Raw genomic sequence first — 16,240 nt, forward strand, 5'->3', positions numbered from 1 at the left:
ACACCTGAATAAAGAAGAGTACAATAATCGAGTCGAGACAAAATAAAGGCATGGGTAGTTCTCTCAAACAGAGGAATGGCTTCACTTTTGCAATGTAGTCTTAGATAAAACAAGCTATCTTTAATAACAGCATGCCAGGGTCAGTTCAAATAAATCCACTGCCACATATTTCGTACACTGGATTATGTGATCATTGAGAGGGATTGCTTCCATATCACTTTTCTTTTTTTAAAGATGCTGCTTTAATATAGGTTTAACTCTTAAATATCTGTGTATTTGATGGATTGTTCAAATCAATTTTTTAAAGAAAAGATTGTGTGGTTTTTATTTCTCAGGTGTGAGAATTTTCATTACAGAAATCAAAATCAAACTGTTTTGTGCTGTTTCCGTTTGGTCATAGTTATTGAGGATTTCAATTTCTTATTATCAGATAAAATATTTTTTTTATTCTACTGTGATTTCTTCTCAATCATAGTGAATTGGTACACTAACAAAATCAAAGAAAATGATTGTATGGTTTCATAGCAGTCCATAGTACAGATGTGCCTTTTGTCTTTGTGTATACTAACATATCCTCTCGTTGTTGGTCTGCAGTTGTTTTTGGACAAGGAGAAGGCTGAGGAGCTGTGGCTGCTAAGGCTGATCTCGCTGCGACAGGAGAGGCTGATGGGAAGCCCTGTGCCCTGAGCAGCATCGGTGACCCGAGAGGTCTTTCCTGTTCCCAGGACAGTTTCAGTCTGCGTTTGAACCTCATTCATGTAGTCATGTTTGGTGTTATTTTCTTTTAGCACCTGTCATATTTTCTCATGTTTCAGGACATCACAATATGTTTTTATCCCCCTTCCTCTAATTTCTCTTAGTAATTATACAAACTAGTGAAACTTTGTACAAATAAACATTTTTTGGTTTCAATGTGTGCTGTTTGTGTGTGTTTTTGTTAAGATCGGCGTTTTTCTTTTGTTTTTACACATTTCATATTTAATGAAGGGAAATCTTACTGTCAGTTAAGGTCCAAGCTTTAACTACCTTAACTGAGGTCCAGGCTCTGGAGAGGCCAAACTATGGCTGTTTGTGTTTGTGTGTCTGGTTTGGGGTTTTTTTGTTTGTTTTTTCCCTATCCAGATATGCTTTTACTGCACTGGTATTGTGTTTTGGATCATTGTTATTCTGAAAAATCACACTGTTGACAGTCAGGTGCTTTCCACATGTTATTTCAGCATCGATCAAAATTTTTCCATCAACTATGTGCAATATCTCCAACACCACCGGCTGAAATGCAGCACCACACAATGACAGCACCACACAATGACAGCACCACCATGTTTTGCAGATGGCTGTAGATACTTACTGTCTTTGCTGAGTCATTTATGTGTACCACTGGACCCAACTGGTTCATCCCTTGAGTTAGGTACCTGACTGAAAGTAAGTGGGAAAAGCAGCTAACACCCAAAGGAAAACTTTGAGAGAGCATCTGAAAGCACGAAGCACTACTGATCAAGACCACTTAAAAAAAAAAAATCCAAGGAAGCCTGGAGCCTTGGAAGTAAAATAAAAAGAAGTGACGGGTGAGCTACACAGTGCTCTGTGTGTTTGTGCAAATGAAAGCTGTCTTGTGCTTTTGTGTGAATGAAGTAGAATTGGACGTGACATGAAAGAAACAACACAAACTTGTGACATTTTGCATTTTATTTGTAAGGCTCCAAATTACACCATGGAGCGTTGCATAAGAATGAAACAGATGACTTCTCATCTGCCTAGGGCCTAAATATATATATAGATAACACACATATATATCAGATGTGTGCTTCTTAGTTATTTATGTTTGTGTTTGTTTTTAGTGCTGTATCCATGTTTCAGCAAGATTGGATCCAAGTCAGAGCTGAGTCTACACTCAGGTCTATTTGTGGAACTGCCAGATGGTTATCTATATTGCTTCTAGGATGCACTGTGTCACTCAAGTACTCTCCAAATAGTGAGTGTTGCGATGAAATAATAAATAAGAATGTGTGATTAACTAAGCGACAAAATTAAGCTTGCCTGTGTGGGCGCTTGCATGGGGTTAAGTGCAACTTTTACTTGTGTGCATGGCCTCCTGGCATGTTCTGGGATAGGGTTACTGTTTAAACAGAGCCACTCTTACAAATGTCTTCCAAGAATCACTCCAGCAGATGCTCCAGAGAGTTCCCTCATGTCACCGATATGTCTACTTTTTTTTTTGTTATTTAGTGGCATAGCTTACTGTATGAATGTAACAGCTCCTTGTCTGAATAAGTCTGATAAACACACTTCAACTTTTTTGCAGCAACGTACATTAACAGGATAAGAAACTTCAGTTTTCCAAGAAATTTCGAGAGTTGCGTTGCCATAGCAGCCAGCCACAACAGACAGCGCGCGGACCCCCATGATGAACCCGCCAATTCGAGGGACGGATTCGTACCACGTGGATTGCCGTCAGCGCGACTTTGTTTTTAACATCAGGTTGCCTGTCATCGCCTCTATAGTAACGATACCGAGGCTGAGCGGCGAGCTCCGGACACCTGTGGCGGATTTTTTCTAGAAGAACTTTACCGCTTCGAAAACACCTGAAAATGTTCAACAGCAGTCTCAGGGAGTTTGATGAAGATCCGTTCGCCTCGTGAGTAACTGAACCAGTGTGTTAAATTTTTCTTAAGAGCTGTCACTGTTCAAATCTGTTGGGTTTTCAGTTTGGAAGTCTTGCTAAATCTTCATTCGTGTATGTATTTGTCAATTTATCACGCGGATGAACAGCAGTGGGAATATTGTTTTTATTAAAATCTGTCATTGGCACATTAGACCTAACTAAATTGCCTGTGTTATCTGTTGTTCGGTTAATTAGATGTGCAATATACAAGACAATAACAGCCTGATAGTTTTCCTTGACTTAGTCGTGTTACTGCAATTTTGCACCGAGCACAGTAACTGTGATATGATACAGTTTTTAATAAGTTTAAGTTGTTATAGTTGGTTTTAATGTGAACCCCTTTACTTGTTAAAAATAAATACAAGGGCGTTACTTTGTGTCCATATTTGTTTTTGATGCAACTTTCTATCATTACAAGGAAGAGTCAGTGCAGTTTGCAGAAAGTGTAGTATAGTGTCTACACTGGCACTGTGCTATCACTTAGTTAGGGCAGCCACACTTGACCCGACTTCTAAGGCAAGTGTTAAAGGTGGCTAAAATTATATTAGGAGTCCTTCATATTTCAGTGTGTTGTCTTCAGTAAAGACTTTGTCTATAATGTGTTTCAATCTCATGTAACTAAAAGATGTAAGTCATTCTGACATGTAAACATAAATCTTTTTTTATTTCTGTTTTTTCTTTTCCTTTTCTTTTCCTTAGCGGATATTGAGACACACTTTGTCTTTACTACTTCTTCCTTTCCCACAGGGATCCTTTCCGAGCACATAGGGAGCATATGCGGCAGATGATGCGTAGCTTCTCCGAGCCTTTCGGTGGGGCCCTTATGCCAAGTCTAATGGATGGGAGAAACCGTGGCCACGAGATGATAGAACATCCCAGTTCATCCCATCCACTGAGAAACGAACACAGGGTGAGAAAGTGTTTCATCAACTTGTAAACTCAGCTAACATGTAATAGACACCACCAGTTTAGCTCTACAAGGGAAATGAATGAAGCCTCTGCTTAAGTGTAACACTTATGATCTGTGAGTTTATAACCACAGATGGCTGGTATTTTGAGTTTACTAAGGCTATACTGGAAGCCTGCCACTGGCACCTCTCACTGAGGTATGGGTCCATGTGAGTCTTTGGTTTTGTGAAAGGGCAACCCCCTTGGCCTCTCAGGACAGTTATATCTAGCCCTGAAGAGCCCTATTTATAGTGCATTGTTCCACTGACACACTGCTTTCTTGCAAAAACATGCACAGTCTTAAAGCTTGAAAACTCCAAGGCATATGACCCCAAAGAATTCTGCTTTTCTCTGCTGAAGATAAGTGTTTATTTAGATATTACTTTAGCTGGTCTGTCATCATTAAATGCAATGCTATCCCAATAATCTTTTATTGCATGCAATTTGTCTTATACCCTGAGCTTAAGGCCATGGCTTTGCAACATATTTCCTCAAGATATGATGGTTAGACAGTATTCATTGACCAGATGACCGGAACTTTTTGATGTTAACTGTCCTCGATGTAATGAAATAACGAGTAGATAGGCCAGGGGTTAGTTTAGACCTGCTACTGCACCCGTTAACCTTTTCCAAATCGCCCCTCCACTGCCTGCTTTTAGTCAAACTTAGTTCCCGTCACCTGCTTTAATCCCACTACCTCATGAGAGCCTGTATTTATATCCTTGATAATGACTTACATCAGAAGCCTGCCCTGAATCGCCAGCTGTCTGCTTTCTCTTTATTAGCACCATACCTTTAACTAGCTAATGCCAGCTGAGAGGGAAGCTCTTACTACTTGTCTAATGAGAGTGGGAGAGGAAGTCTGCCACAACTATCTGCCCGCACAGCCTATAGACCACCTTGAGCTTAAAACACTGAAAAGACAGAACCACCAGGTGATCTAGGTTTCCTTCAAGCAGTGGAGGCACTGCAGGGGGTCATGGACACAAGGCAAATCCTAGAAAGTGGGACTGACGGATTGCTCTGCACTGCTTCACCCTCTTGTTTAAAGCTTCAGCCTGCAGAATAAATAGGAGAGAGGTAAGGTGAGCGGAGGTGTGGTTCTCTACAGAGTGGTTGCTTCACCAGATCTGAGTCAATCTTAGTTAGGTTGGTCAGGGGCCTTGTTAGAGCTGTGCAGTTCAGGGAAAAAACACCCACTCATAACTTACAAATCCCAGGAACACAAACATGGCCTTTCAAGCTTCTTGAATTTAGGTCTGTGGGAGAATATAAGTATAGCGTCCAGAAACAAATCTTTTAAAAACCTTTCTTTTCTTTTCTTTTTTTTAATCAGACTTTTTTTTTTATGTCCCAGTGACTACTGGAGTTAACTTTAACTTTGGATAATGCTTCCCATCATGCACCATGTCATGTTTCTCCCAGCATTTGCTTGGAATCCTACCATCATCCAGATATGTGCAGTGTATGCTGCATGTGGATACAACACATCATGGAGACCCAGAAAAGTTAGAAGGGAGTACCACAAACTGACAGAGTAAAGAAGCGGCTTTCAGCTTGTACTCTGCTGAGATGTCAAATCTGACAGTGTTCCAAACACAGGGTTTTGAAAACCCTAACTGGTCCAGGAGCTCATCAGCCTGGGGCACTGAATAAACATCGAACGGTGGATCTTCATTCACCCTGTTATAGTCTACACATAACAGAACAGACACTTCCTCCTTCAAGTCAAGGACAAGAAAGGGGCTACACTGAAAGCTGTTGTGCTGCTCTTTTGTTTCCTTTAACAGCAAATCTGGTTTACAGAAACCTGTTGTGTTAGCGTTCTCTTACCCTGTTTTGTTAAAACAACAATCAGAAGACCTACTGTGTGGTAAGATATATGAAATTAAGTCTCTGTTTTGTCTCATTTATCTGAAGATAAGGAGAAATGCCGCCCAAGAGTGGTCTGAAGCTGTGCAGCTGTGTTATTGTCTTTGCAGTGGCTTGTATGTACAGATGTCACGGACACTCGGCTTATTCATTGTTGCTCTTTTCATCCATCTGTTTGGCAGAATGTGCCTTGGCAATGGTGCCGCAATTAGCGGCTGCACGACAGACAGCTCACTCGCTCCCTCTAACTGTTCTCCAATATCACAGGCACAAATGTGCACGCAAAAATACATCAATAAAACATCTTCACAAGCATAATTACGCGCAGTCGCAGCTTACAGAGTAACATGGATGCAAAGGCACACAGACACTGACAACATAAAGCCTCACTGTAATTCTACAGTTGGTTCTGTTTAGTTAGGGTTACAAAGGTGTGAGCTCTTTTTTTTTGTTGCTGATTAATATTCTGTTTACACTGAATAAAAAAATCTATAAAAATGTAGAAAGTTGGCTTTATTCGCCTATTAATGTTAGTCACCTGACTCAGTGCCTCTTTACCTTCTCTGTAGTCGTTTAGCTCTGAGAGAACAAATTTAACAGAAAACTTTCTGGTGATTTATCACTTCTTTGGTTCCTGCAGCCTGCCTCGGGATGCAAAGTTGTAGGTTTAATATCAAACTGACAGACAGAAAAGATCAATTTTCAGCTATCCACCAGCCAAAAATAATGTGTAACATGTAGACCACATTATTTTTCACCCTCAGTCTCTCCTCTGCTCAACCCTGGTCTAAATATAATGCTGGCAGATATGTAACTGGCATTTATTAGTTCACAGATGCCACTGTGGGATAAAAATGGCTGTGAGGGCCTCATAGATACGGGTCAGGAGCATTTTACATCAGCTTGACCTTTGAAAAGAGCTGAGAGAGCAGCCTTGGACTCTGGGACCGCTGTGAGATTCCTGTCCTCAGTGGTCCACCCTGCCCACTGAAGCCTTCCTAGAATGAATGAAGCTCAGTTTCAGTGTTCAAGCCACACTAATCTCTGGCAATGCGACCCAATTACACTTGGAACACAAGTCACTCAACACCCCACTGATCACGCACAATACCACTGTGCATCACACTCACTGAAAATCCATTGGCACACATCATGATGGCAGTTGAGATGTTTATCCAGGGTCAAAGGGTCACAAACACCTGTGATTTTGGCCGAGGGAACACAGACTCTGAATGAAGCCTGCAGGCCGGCCCCTCCTGGTTTCTCACTCCTTTCACTTCCAGAAGATTCAAGGCCTTGAACGCCTGTGCTTTGAGCTATGTGGGGAGTTGTGTGTGACCGTGTCAAGGGCTTACATACTGATGTATGAAAATCTAACAGCTACTGGCAATAACCACAGCAAACACATAGAAAGTCTACAGTTTTTGTATGTAGCAACATATCACTGAGCTAGAACATGTATGTACAGTTGTTGTCCAAAGTTTACACACACTCATCATGGGCATCAATGTCATGCTAATTTGAGGCTTTTAATGATTTGTTTGAACTGGGTTTTTTTTCCAGGGTAAAATGATTGCACAGCATACAGATTTTCTCTAACCCACATTGAGTCAAAAGGAAGCATATAGGCTCAAATAAATACATACACCAATAATTTAATGAGTAGTGCTAAAGGTTCTACAATGTCTTTCAACGTGATGAGGGCAAGTACATGTGAACTTATGATCACAAGTATATAATGCAGACATTTTTACTATTACTGTTCCAAATTATTCAAATATTGTGTGTGAAGTTGTGTTGCTAAACTGGTGTTGTTTGACTCCCCAGGATATGAGCCGGTCGTTGTTGCCATTTGGTGGGATTGATAGTACGGTCAGTAGAGTTCTCTTTTGTTCATTAAAACTCATGTGACTTTCTCATATATAGGCTATGTGTGTGCTCCTAAGTCTGTAACTAGTTCTGTCCACTACTGTTTGTCCAGGAACCAGCACTCATCGACCATTTCTTCTGACCCATTTATATGCCACTACTCCATGCTATTAACTTCTGCCAACTCTCTGCAAAAATGTCTTGTCCATGTCTCTCTATGCTCTCCTTTTTTCTCTTCTGTTTCCCCTTACCCTGTAACCAGTTGTAATGGATGGTTCCTCACAGTCCCATAAACCCTGAGTATTTCCTCATAACATATTGTTTGGGGTTTTTCCCTAATGTTGTAAAACTGAATTGAACTCCAAATTTAAACTATCAAATTACTCTTTCGAGGCTTTAACACTTTAAAGTCAAAGTTAATCATGAAATGGTGTTTGGGAGATGATTAGTAACATAAATATTATTGTGGTGCTAGATTACACCCAAACACATACATTACTTGTAACAATACTCAGAATACATGAAGACAGAGTCTATTTTAAACTTCTGAAAAAAATACAATGAATAATTCCTATGAAAACTCTGTGACCAGTATGTGGAATGACTGGCGGGTTGCTTTAGTAGTTTTACATAATCTAGTTTATAATGGTCTCAAATATGGCATCATCATCATCGCTGTTTGGCACAATTAAGATTATGTCTAGCTATGTATAGTAGTTTAAAAAATGTGATTGGTCTTTGTCTTACTCTGAGAAGTTATGAGGATGTAACCATAGTGGTTTGCAGTTTCTGAAGTACAAGGCTGATGATGCATCTGTTTCTGTAAGATCTGGGTCCATTTAATTAGGGGAAAACCCGGCTTGACAAAAGCAGCACAGAAACATTTGAAGTTATCCATTTTTAATATCTCTATGCAAGGAAAATCCAGATCAAGGAATCCTCTGCTGTACTTGCTTAAACTTTAGTCACGAATGCCAGGAGGTAACGTGATACAGTATTGTGAAGTGATAAAATGTGTCCCGGGCAGCAACTGTGTAAGATACATGTACGGACTTCACTGCGCTAAATGTATGTTTGTACGCATGCTGCGGCTGTTTATGAGCTGAAAATGTTTTGTGACCCATGTGAGGCCAGCCATCAAATGACTGTTATTATTTTTCCATTGTGTCTGCGCAGGACTTGATGAGAAACCCTTTCGGTGTGTTTGACAACATGATGGCCAGCATGAGAAGTAGGATGGAGGGAATGCACAGAAACCTTGTGAGTTTACGTTCAGCCTGTTTCTCTTGGCAGTTTCTTCTTGTTAAAAGGAGTTTTTCCTTCCCACTCTTGCCAAGTGGTTGCTAATAGTGGGTTGTCCGATTGTTGGTGTTTTCTCTCTATTAACTTACAATATAAAGTGCCTTAAAGCAAATATTGTTGTGATTTAGAACGATTTAACTAAAACTGAATTGATATTGAAAATTATGTTATACAAAAGGCGATTGCCTGACAGTATTTGTTTCTGTGTGTTTCAGGAGTCCGCAGATTCAAACACCCACTCATTTCGCTCCTCATCAGTAATGACATATTCAAAGGTTGGAAATGAGCCTCCCAAGGTCTACCAAGCAACCGCGTCAACACGCTGTGCCCCAGGAGGGGTAAGTAACCCTGTGGATGTATTACTGTACTATATTATATCAAAACTAAATGCATGTTAGTGCTGTAAGTTTCCACTTCAACATGAGAAACGTCTACACTTTGACTATCATATACTCTCAATATGAGCTTGTTTTATTGGTATTATTACAGCTTTCCTTGTAACTCCTATGTCACATGACTTTAATGATATGTGCTTATTTTTAACACGCCCCAGATCAAGGAGACCCGGCAAGCAATCAGAGACTCTGAGAGTGGTCTCGAGAAGATGAAAATCGGACACCACATCCAGGACAGGGGGCATGTTGTTGAGAAGAAATACAACAAGAAAACAGGAGAGAAGGAGTTCAACCAGGACTTTCAAAATATGGATGAATGTATGTTATAACTTCACTATTTCTGTATGTAAAGGCTGCAAAAATGTATTCTCCCTCAATTTTTTAAGCGTGCCACCATAGTTTTATGGTGTGTTTGGATAAGTTGGTAACACTTTATAATACGACCCTAGACTAAGGGCGTAATTCCCCTGTAATTTAATGGAATTTCCGTGTATTTTATTTGAAATTACAATGTCATTTTACTTATACAAAAAGTTAAAAGTAGGTACACTACAGTAAGGCGGCAACAAGTCAGATTTTTACAAGAAACAAAGAAAAAACTATACACTAAGTAAATGTAAGTAATTTTGCTTAATGCATAAGTATTTTTAAGTGTTATGTAACGTCAGTTATTTTACAGGAAATGAGACATAAAATATACTTAAAGTAATTTTAGTACAGTGTAAGCAATTTTGTGTGTAATTTTATCATAATTTTTTGGAACAACAAACAACGTTACAAATTTGTAATGGAGTGGATTCATCTTGGCCCCTTACATCTTTTATGACATTACTTATACATTACTTAAAATTACTTACAATGTAATTATTTCTTTGTTTTCTTTAAAAAAAAATCTGACTTGTTGTTATTCGTGGCTCAAGAGTTGGGAGTTCGCCTTGTAATCAGAAGGTTGCCGGTTCGAGCCCCGGCTCCGTCAGTCTCAGTCGTTGTGTCCTTGGGCAAGACACTTCACCCGTTGCCTACTGGTGGTGGTCAGAGGGCCCGGTGGCGCCAGTGTCCGGCAGCCTCGCCTCTGTCAGTGCGCCCCAGGGTGGCTGTGGCTACAATGTAGCTTGCCATCACCAGTGTGTGAATGTGTGTGTGAATGGGTGGGTGACTGGATGTGTAAAGCGCTTTGGGGTCCTTAGGGACTAGTAAAGCGCTATACAAATACAGGCCATTTACCATTTATTGTGCATCTACCTTGAAGTATCTGTAGGTAAATAAAATACATTGTAATTCCATATAACATACACTGAAATTCCATTTAATTACAGGGTAATTATGTCCTTAGTTTTTTGGTTTTTTTCTCATTTTTAAATATTTTTATTTTAATAAATAACATGCCAGCTGAGTCGTGTAAAGTCTTAAAGGGCAGGTGTGTAGGAATGGATATGTATCAGCTAAACTGGAATGCAGTGTTCATAATGCTACGTAATAACAGGATTGCTTAATAAGAGCTCTTTGTGTTTACTTGGTAGATGTACAGATAAATCAAACACTTTCTGTAGGGACTTTTACATTTTAATGTTGACACAAAATCTGACCTATACCATAGACCCATCCTTCAGTCCATCCATCAATTTTCTTCTGGTATTCCAGTTCAAGGTCAGAGTTTTTCCCGAGCTGTCATAGGGTGAGAGGCAGCGTATATCCTGCTCACATCGCCCTATAGTCTCATCTAAATGATTAAAAACAGTGAAGGAGGTACACTTGATTGGTCTCAGCCTGTAGCTTTACTAGATGTCATTGAATTCTACACAGCAGTTGTTTAAAGTGATCAGAACGTTTCGGGTGAAGAAATGTAAAAGGCTTTTACAACGCCAAATTTGAGGGCACAGAAGTCCAGGAGATGACCAGCTTGTCTTTACATTTTTAATTCAATCTGTCCTTAGTAGCGGGCGGTATTATAAAGCGTTACCAACAAGTTCCATGAAAACTTTATGTTTAAAAAAAATTCAGATAAAAATGTTATACTACTATGAAATGCCATTGTTTAGGTCTTTCTAGGCCCTGAGTCTGCCTAACACGATAATAATTCCTCACCCTCAGCTGAAGCACAGTCTTTTGATGATGAGTGGCAACAGGAAGTGTCCAAGTTTCAGCAAACCGGGCCCATGTCTCGCTTGAACGAACCACAACCCCGTGTTGTTCACCAGGCAGCCCTCACCGGTCCTGAGCAGGCCCACAGGTTGGATTATTATTGGATTATTATGTAGTGCTGCAGACAGTTGAGAAACTCCAGATCAGCATCAAATGACAAACATATGAAAGATACGTATTTAATTTTTGTCTTTGTTTTGGTGTTTCCTGCAGAGACCAACCAAGGAGCAAGGCTAAAGCAAAACAGAAAAAGTGAGAGCTCAGGGACGACGAAGCAGTGTGCAATAAAGTTGTTTGTTTTTAAACAGCATACAGTACAAACTGGTGCCCTTCTTACCCATAAACACAGTCAGACCACTGACCTGGATTTTAAAAGGTCAAGCTGTGTCTGGTTTTTCAATATTTTGGCTCAGTTACTTACGTTTCACACTACTGCTGCACATTTTCTGAAACATGCTGCACAACTATGAGAATGCTAAACATTTTTCAGCACTTAGTTTGAATCGGTGCACTATTTGCTACACATAAATGGTAAGGCGTTTGGCACTACACGAGACAAAAGAATTATTAAAAACTAGAAAATGTTTATATTTCTGGGGCATTAATGATATAGAAATGTAATGCATTGAAGTTGCAAAAGCAGTTATAGTGCACTTTGAATATGCTTGGTTTCATTATATTTTTTTTCCTTGAGGATGTAGTGATGTCATCATATTGGGGTAACACATTCAAAACGCAGTTGATTTCATCAGTTTCTCGTATTGTCTTTTTTAATATTGTCATGCAGCCAGACCGGAGAGAACATAGTGAATTACTGAGCTGTGTGGAATGCGCTAATGCACTTAGATCATACCTGTTTTGTTTGAGATTATGTTGTCTTGTACCTGATGCGACAGATATGTACTTTATCTGCTGTAATCTATGTAAAAAGAACTATTACCCTTCTCTTTTTATATTGTTAATTTGGTGTTGTCTCGCTTTTCATCTGATGAACTCCGTTCTGCATTGCACAAACTGTCGACGTGTGAATTTTTCTCAGTGATTTGTGTATTTTTACGAGCTTTAACAGTGAAGAAAATGTATCAACTGAAAATAAAAGTGATAAGACTAATCTGTTGGGTTTTTTTTTTTTTTAAGTATATACAAAGGTTATCCTCAATATTTGGAAGTCAGTCTGAATACTGAATAACATAGCATAGCCAGTGTCGTAATGAAGCCCTTGTCTCTAGGAGTGACCGGGGGTGGTATTTTTGGATCTAAGCACTTGTCAGTAGCTCAGATTGGTCTGAGATGTTACACAGCTGCAAGCGTGCCTCTCACATGTTTCTATATCAGACTGCATACATCCCAGAGCTTCAGATACAATTGGAAGAAGCTGCAGAAACCTGACCTGTTAACAAAGTCCTCATTCACCCTCTGAATACACAGCACAAGGGCCAAAAGAGCATGATGGTATGTAAATATAGAGTGCTGTGCAAAAGTCTTGAGACACCTTTCATTTCATTATATTTTGCTTCTAATGGCTCAGACCGTTACTCTGTAGCTCTGTACATTGGCTGCTTTTTCAGTCATTTTCAGTCCAGTCCTTATGCCTGAACCATTTTTTTAGAAGTGCTTTTTTGTTAAGCCACTTAACACTGACTTATTCAAGCATAAAGGCACCATATTCAAGGGATGAACCATGTTTGAGCCTTCACAGAAAAATGAGCAAAACAATTTTAAATATTATTTTTAGACACTTTGTCATTTGCAGCCTGTCATAAAAACACAATTTATTCACATTTCTTTAGCTGAATTTATGAAAAATCCCAACAATAACATATGTTGACATTAAATACAATTTTTTCACCAACAAGGTGATTCCCAAAGATATATTAGCAGAAAACTTGCATATTTCTGCATCATGCCCAGCTTGTCCTTCAAAACATTAGGAAACTGGATAAGTGAGAGACAAAAGAAGAAGTGACAAGCTTAAAAAAACTAATTGCAGCAGAGGAACGGTATCTGAAAGTCACATCCTTAAGAAACATGAAAAATTTCAGCAAACATAAGTAGAAAGATTTTATTAGCGAATACAAATGTGTTATAAAAGACTTCACCTGCGCTTCTGCCGCCACCTGCTGGTCATCTTCCAACATAACGTCTGTCCGAATTATTTACAAAGTGGTGGCAAAAACACAACTTCACGCTCCACCAAATATACATGACCTTTTGACCTGCTGACATAAATCATCATCATGGCCAATGTAGCATGAAAGTGAGAAGTAAATATTTTACAATACAAAACACCTGGTGCATAAAGAGCTGTAACCATCAGTCCAAATCTATATGATTCCTTGAGGCTGTCCCTTTCCTGCAATCTTCTTAGAACACTCCAGCAAAGCGTTGTGGATATCTTTGGCACAGGAGATCTGAGATTTGATCATGCCGAGGTACTGGGCATATGACATGGACTCTGTCTGGACGGTGTCTGGCTTGGTGGCTGTTGGGACCAGGTTGGGTGAGTGTTTGGCACTGTCGATGCTCTGGGAGAGGCACTCATATGCTAGTCGCTGCATAGAGAAGAAAAAAAAATTCAGTTTGTGGAGGAAATCTTATGTGTAGATACAGTGCAGTGGACCCTCGTTTATCACGGGAGTTACATTCTAAAAAGTCTTTTAGATTTGACTGATAACTCTTCCTTAATTTTAATGCTTTTTTTAATAGTCAGTCTTGAGTTAAGTTCTTTTTCATCTGTTTAAGTCATTAAAACATATCACAATGAGATTGGTTTACACCCAATTTAAATATTTGTAATGTTTTGTAAGAAAAAAGGTTTACAGTCATATTTAGTTTTTAGGGGTACAGTTATGATCTCTTACAGAAATGGCAAAACACTCACAAAAATCAACACATAAATGTGTCTGGATGTCTGTTTTTATTCCATGATGGATTATTTGTTTGTTTGAATCTTACCAAACACAGCTCAAGTTGATCGCAAAGGGCATAAAACTCCTCCAGGCTTTTGTCAAAGCGCTGAAGTGTCACTGAAGTGTCGCTGGTTTTTCTAAAACAAAAGGAAAAAAAAGACACACATAGAAATAAATCAGAAGGCTGCTTGACACAGACATACAGATCAGAGGTTGCCACAAACGACGCTACTTACATGCCGTTGTCAATCGTCGTGTTATATGCCAAATTCAGGGAGGCGATTCTCATTACATTCTGCAGTGGAAAGAAGTAAAGTAAATTTTATTCACACTCTACACCTTCACAGTATGTTTCAGATCAATATTGAGCCAGGCGAAGAATTCCTTCCTAAGTGTCTAACCAGATTTTGGGTAATAGTGAATTAGTGACTAATGATCCTTATTAATGTTTCAAAGAACAGGAAGATGGTATATTTTTAGGTTTTACATGACTGTCAAAACGATTTAAATATATTTTATTCAAAGGAAAATGTCAAGATAATTCCAGAACTGATTGGCTGTTTAACTACACATTTACACAGGACTTTACAGGACCCGGCCAAATATGGTGGGAGGCAGGCAGTTCCCATGGTAATGTGAAAGTCCCCTTTGACCTCCGTCACCACAGTCCAATAAAAATAATAAAAATACACATCAAGAGGCGTGGGATGTACAGTTTCACGGTTTCAATATTCACTAAAATCACAGTTTAATTGAAGTAGAACCACACTGGTGGATCTAAAATCCACCTCAATAGATCGGGATTAACGTCATTGTACAAAAATTTGAAGCACCTGTGCAACAGTATCGAATTATAAAATATATTTTTATGTATACTGTGTAACTTTCGGGAAAGTTATCAAATTTCAGGCTAAAAGAATTAAATTTGTTTTGTTTTTTACTGCTGTTAAATGTCAAAACGAACAGCATGTAAGGGTTAGCATCTTCAGCCAGCTACATGCGCAGCACTTACCTGTAAGCTCTCCTTTAGCTGCGGTATAAGCATCTTAAATCTCTGAACTGGGTCAAAGTCTTGCTGTTGACTCAGTTGCTGTTGTTGTTGTTGTTGTTGTTGTTGCTGCTGCTGCTGTTGTTGTTGTTGCTGCTGCTGTTGCTGCATTGAAGCAGACTGTTGTTGTAATCCGGCCTGAGACATCGACCCTCCTGGTTGCGGCTGCTGAGACGCCATCTTGTTCTGCTGTGAGTAGAATATCCGGGAAAATATCCGGTTCTATAATTTTCAAAATAAAAGTAATTCTTAAGAGGGCCACTGAAGGAAGAGGGCAGGGACGGGTATAAAATAAATTTAAAAAACAACAAAACACTCCTCAAAATCTTCTATATTAAACCTTATATTATACATTTTAATTGGATTAAGCAACAAACAAATACTGATTTTAGCACAGAGTCACCACATTATAAACTTCCCGACTTTGAAGAGACCTTGTAATGAAATGGGTCCATTCAGAAGAAAATAACAGACTCGTTTAGGTTAGGTGATAGCTTTTGTGTGTCAATTTGCCACTTTAATGTAAAAAATCTGTTGTTTTTTACACTCCCCACGCCCTGTCCCTTAGTTTTTTCCTACCTTCTGTGGCCCTAATACTCTTTTGTACAGTCTTGATTATTTTGAACTACATGTACAACCTTATTCATTCCCAGAGATACTGTTTTTATTAATTGTAATAATACTTTAGTTTGTTTTCCGTGGTTCTTTTTCATTTACATAAAAATACAATTTTTATTTTGCGATATTTAATGTATTTTCTGTACCAATGATTGTATGAATGACTTTAAAAAAAATTACAGGCTTTGCAAAGCAGGAACAGATAAGGAATTCCTCAGAGATTCATGGATGTAATGATGAGAGATGCTGAGGATAGGGTGATATGGAGGCAGGTGATCCGCCTCCTAAATAAGCAGTTTAAAGAAGAAGAAAGAGGTCTTTAAGGGGAAGAAAGAGAGACTGATTCAGCTAAAAAATAAACTAAACCCTAGTTTATTGTAATATTCTCCAGTCCAGTAGGTGGCAATAAAACACATCTAGGCTGGTTTGAAAGTCGCCAAAGGTAGAAGAAGAAGCAAGCTCCGAGGAGGGGAGG

At 39.1% G+C, this 16,240-nt stretch overlaps 3 protein-coding genes across 6 annotated transcripts in view; 2 read left to right on the forward strand and 1 right to left on the reverse strand.

Moving 5' to 3' along the window:
• rsrc1 (arginine/serine-rich coiled-coil 1) overlaps window positions 1-912 on the forward strand; it is a 121,881-nt gene extending 120,969 nt beyond the window's left edge. For all 3 annotated transcript variants that reach the window (XM_040009495.1, XM_040009493.1, XM_040009494.1), the window contains exon 10: window positions 595-912. In XM_040009495.1, coding sequence (XP_039865429.1) covers window positions 595-687 — 93 coding nt within the window. In that variant the 3' untranslated portion in view covers window positions 688-912. The remainder of the gene's footprint in view (window positions 1-594) is intronic.
• A 95-nt stretch (window positions 913-1,007) lies between these two features.
• Window positions 1,008-12,301, forward strand: mlf1 (myeloid leukemia factor 1). 2 transcript variants are annotated; one of them, XM_040009496.1, is made up of 8 exons: window positions 1,008-2,635; window positions 3,410-3,572; window positions 7,310-7,354; window positions 8,528-8,611; window positions 8,869-8,991; window positions 9,207-9,366; window positions 11,140-11,278; window positions 11,404-12,301. In XM_040009496.1, exons 1-8 carry the CDS (start codon window positions 2,589-2,591, stop codon window positions 11,444-11,446), a joined length of 804 nt encoding a protein of 267 aa, XP_039865430.1. In that variant the 5' UTR covers window positions 1,008-2,588; the 3' UTR covers window positions 11,447-12,301. The 2 variants fall into 2 exon arrangements, with proteins under 2 accessions (XP_039865430.1, XP_039865431.1); XM_040009497.1 differs by lacking the exon at window positions 7,310-7,354.
• Window positions 12,302-13,226: 925 nt separating this feature from the next.
• On the reverse strand, window positions 13,227-15,357 carry med29 (mediator complex subunit 29). Its single transcript, XM_040009499.1, has 4 exons — window positions 15,112-15,357; window positions 14,336-14,394; window positions 14,146-14,236; window positions 13,227-13,742 (listed from the first exon to the last, which is right to left on the reverse strand). The coding sequence occupies exons 1-4, from the start codon at window positions 15,325-15,327 to the stop codon at window positions 13,515-13,517; spliced, it is 594 nt and encodes a 197-aa protein (XP_039865433.1). The 5' UTR covers window positions 15,328-15,357; the 3' UTR covers window positions 13,227-13,514.
• Between the last annotated feature and the right edge of the window lie 883 nt (window positions 15,358-16,240).

This window comes from Simochromis diagramma, unplaced genomic scaffold, assembly GCF_900408965.1.
Source record: "Simochromis diagramma unplaced genomic scaffold, fSimDia1.1 OVJJ01000344.1, whole genome shotgun sequence".
NCBI classification, from domain to species: domain Eukaryota; kingdom Metazoa; phylum Chordata; class Actinopteri; order Cichliformes; family Cichlidae; genus Simochromis; species Simochromis diagramma.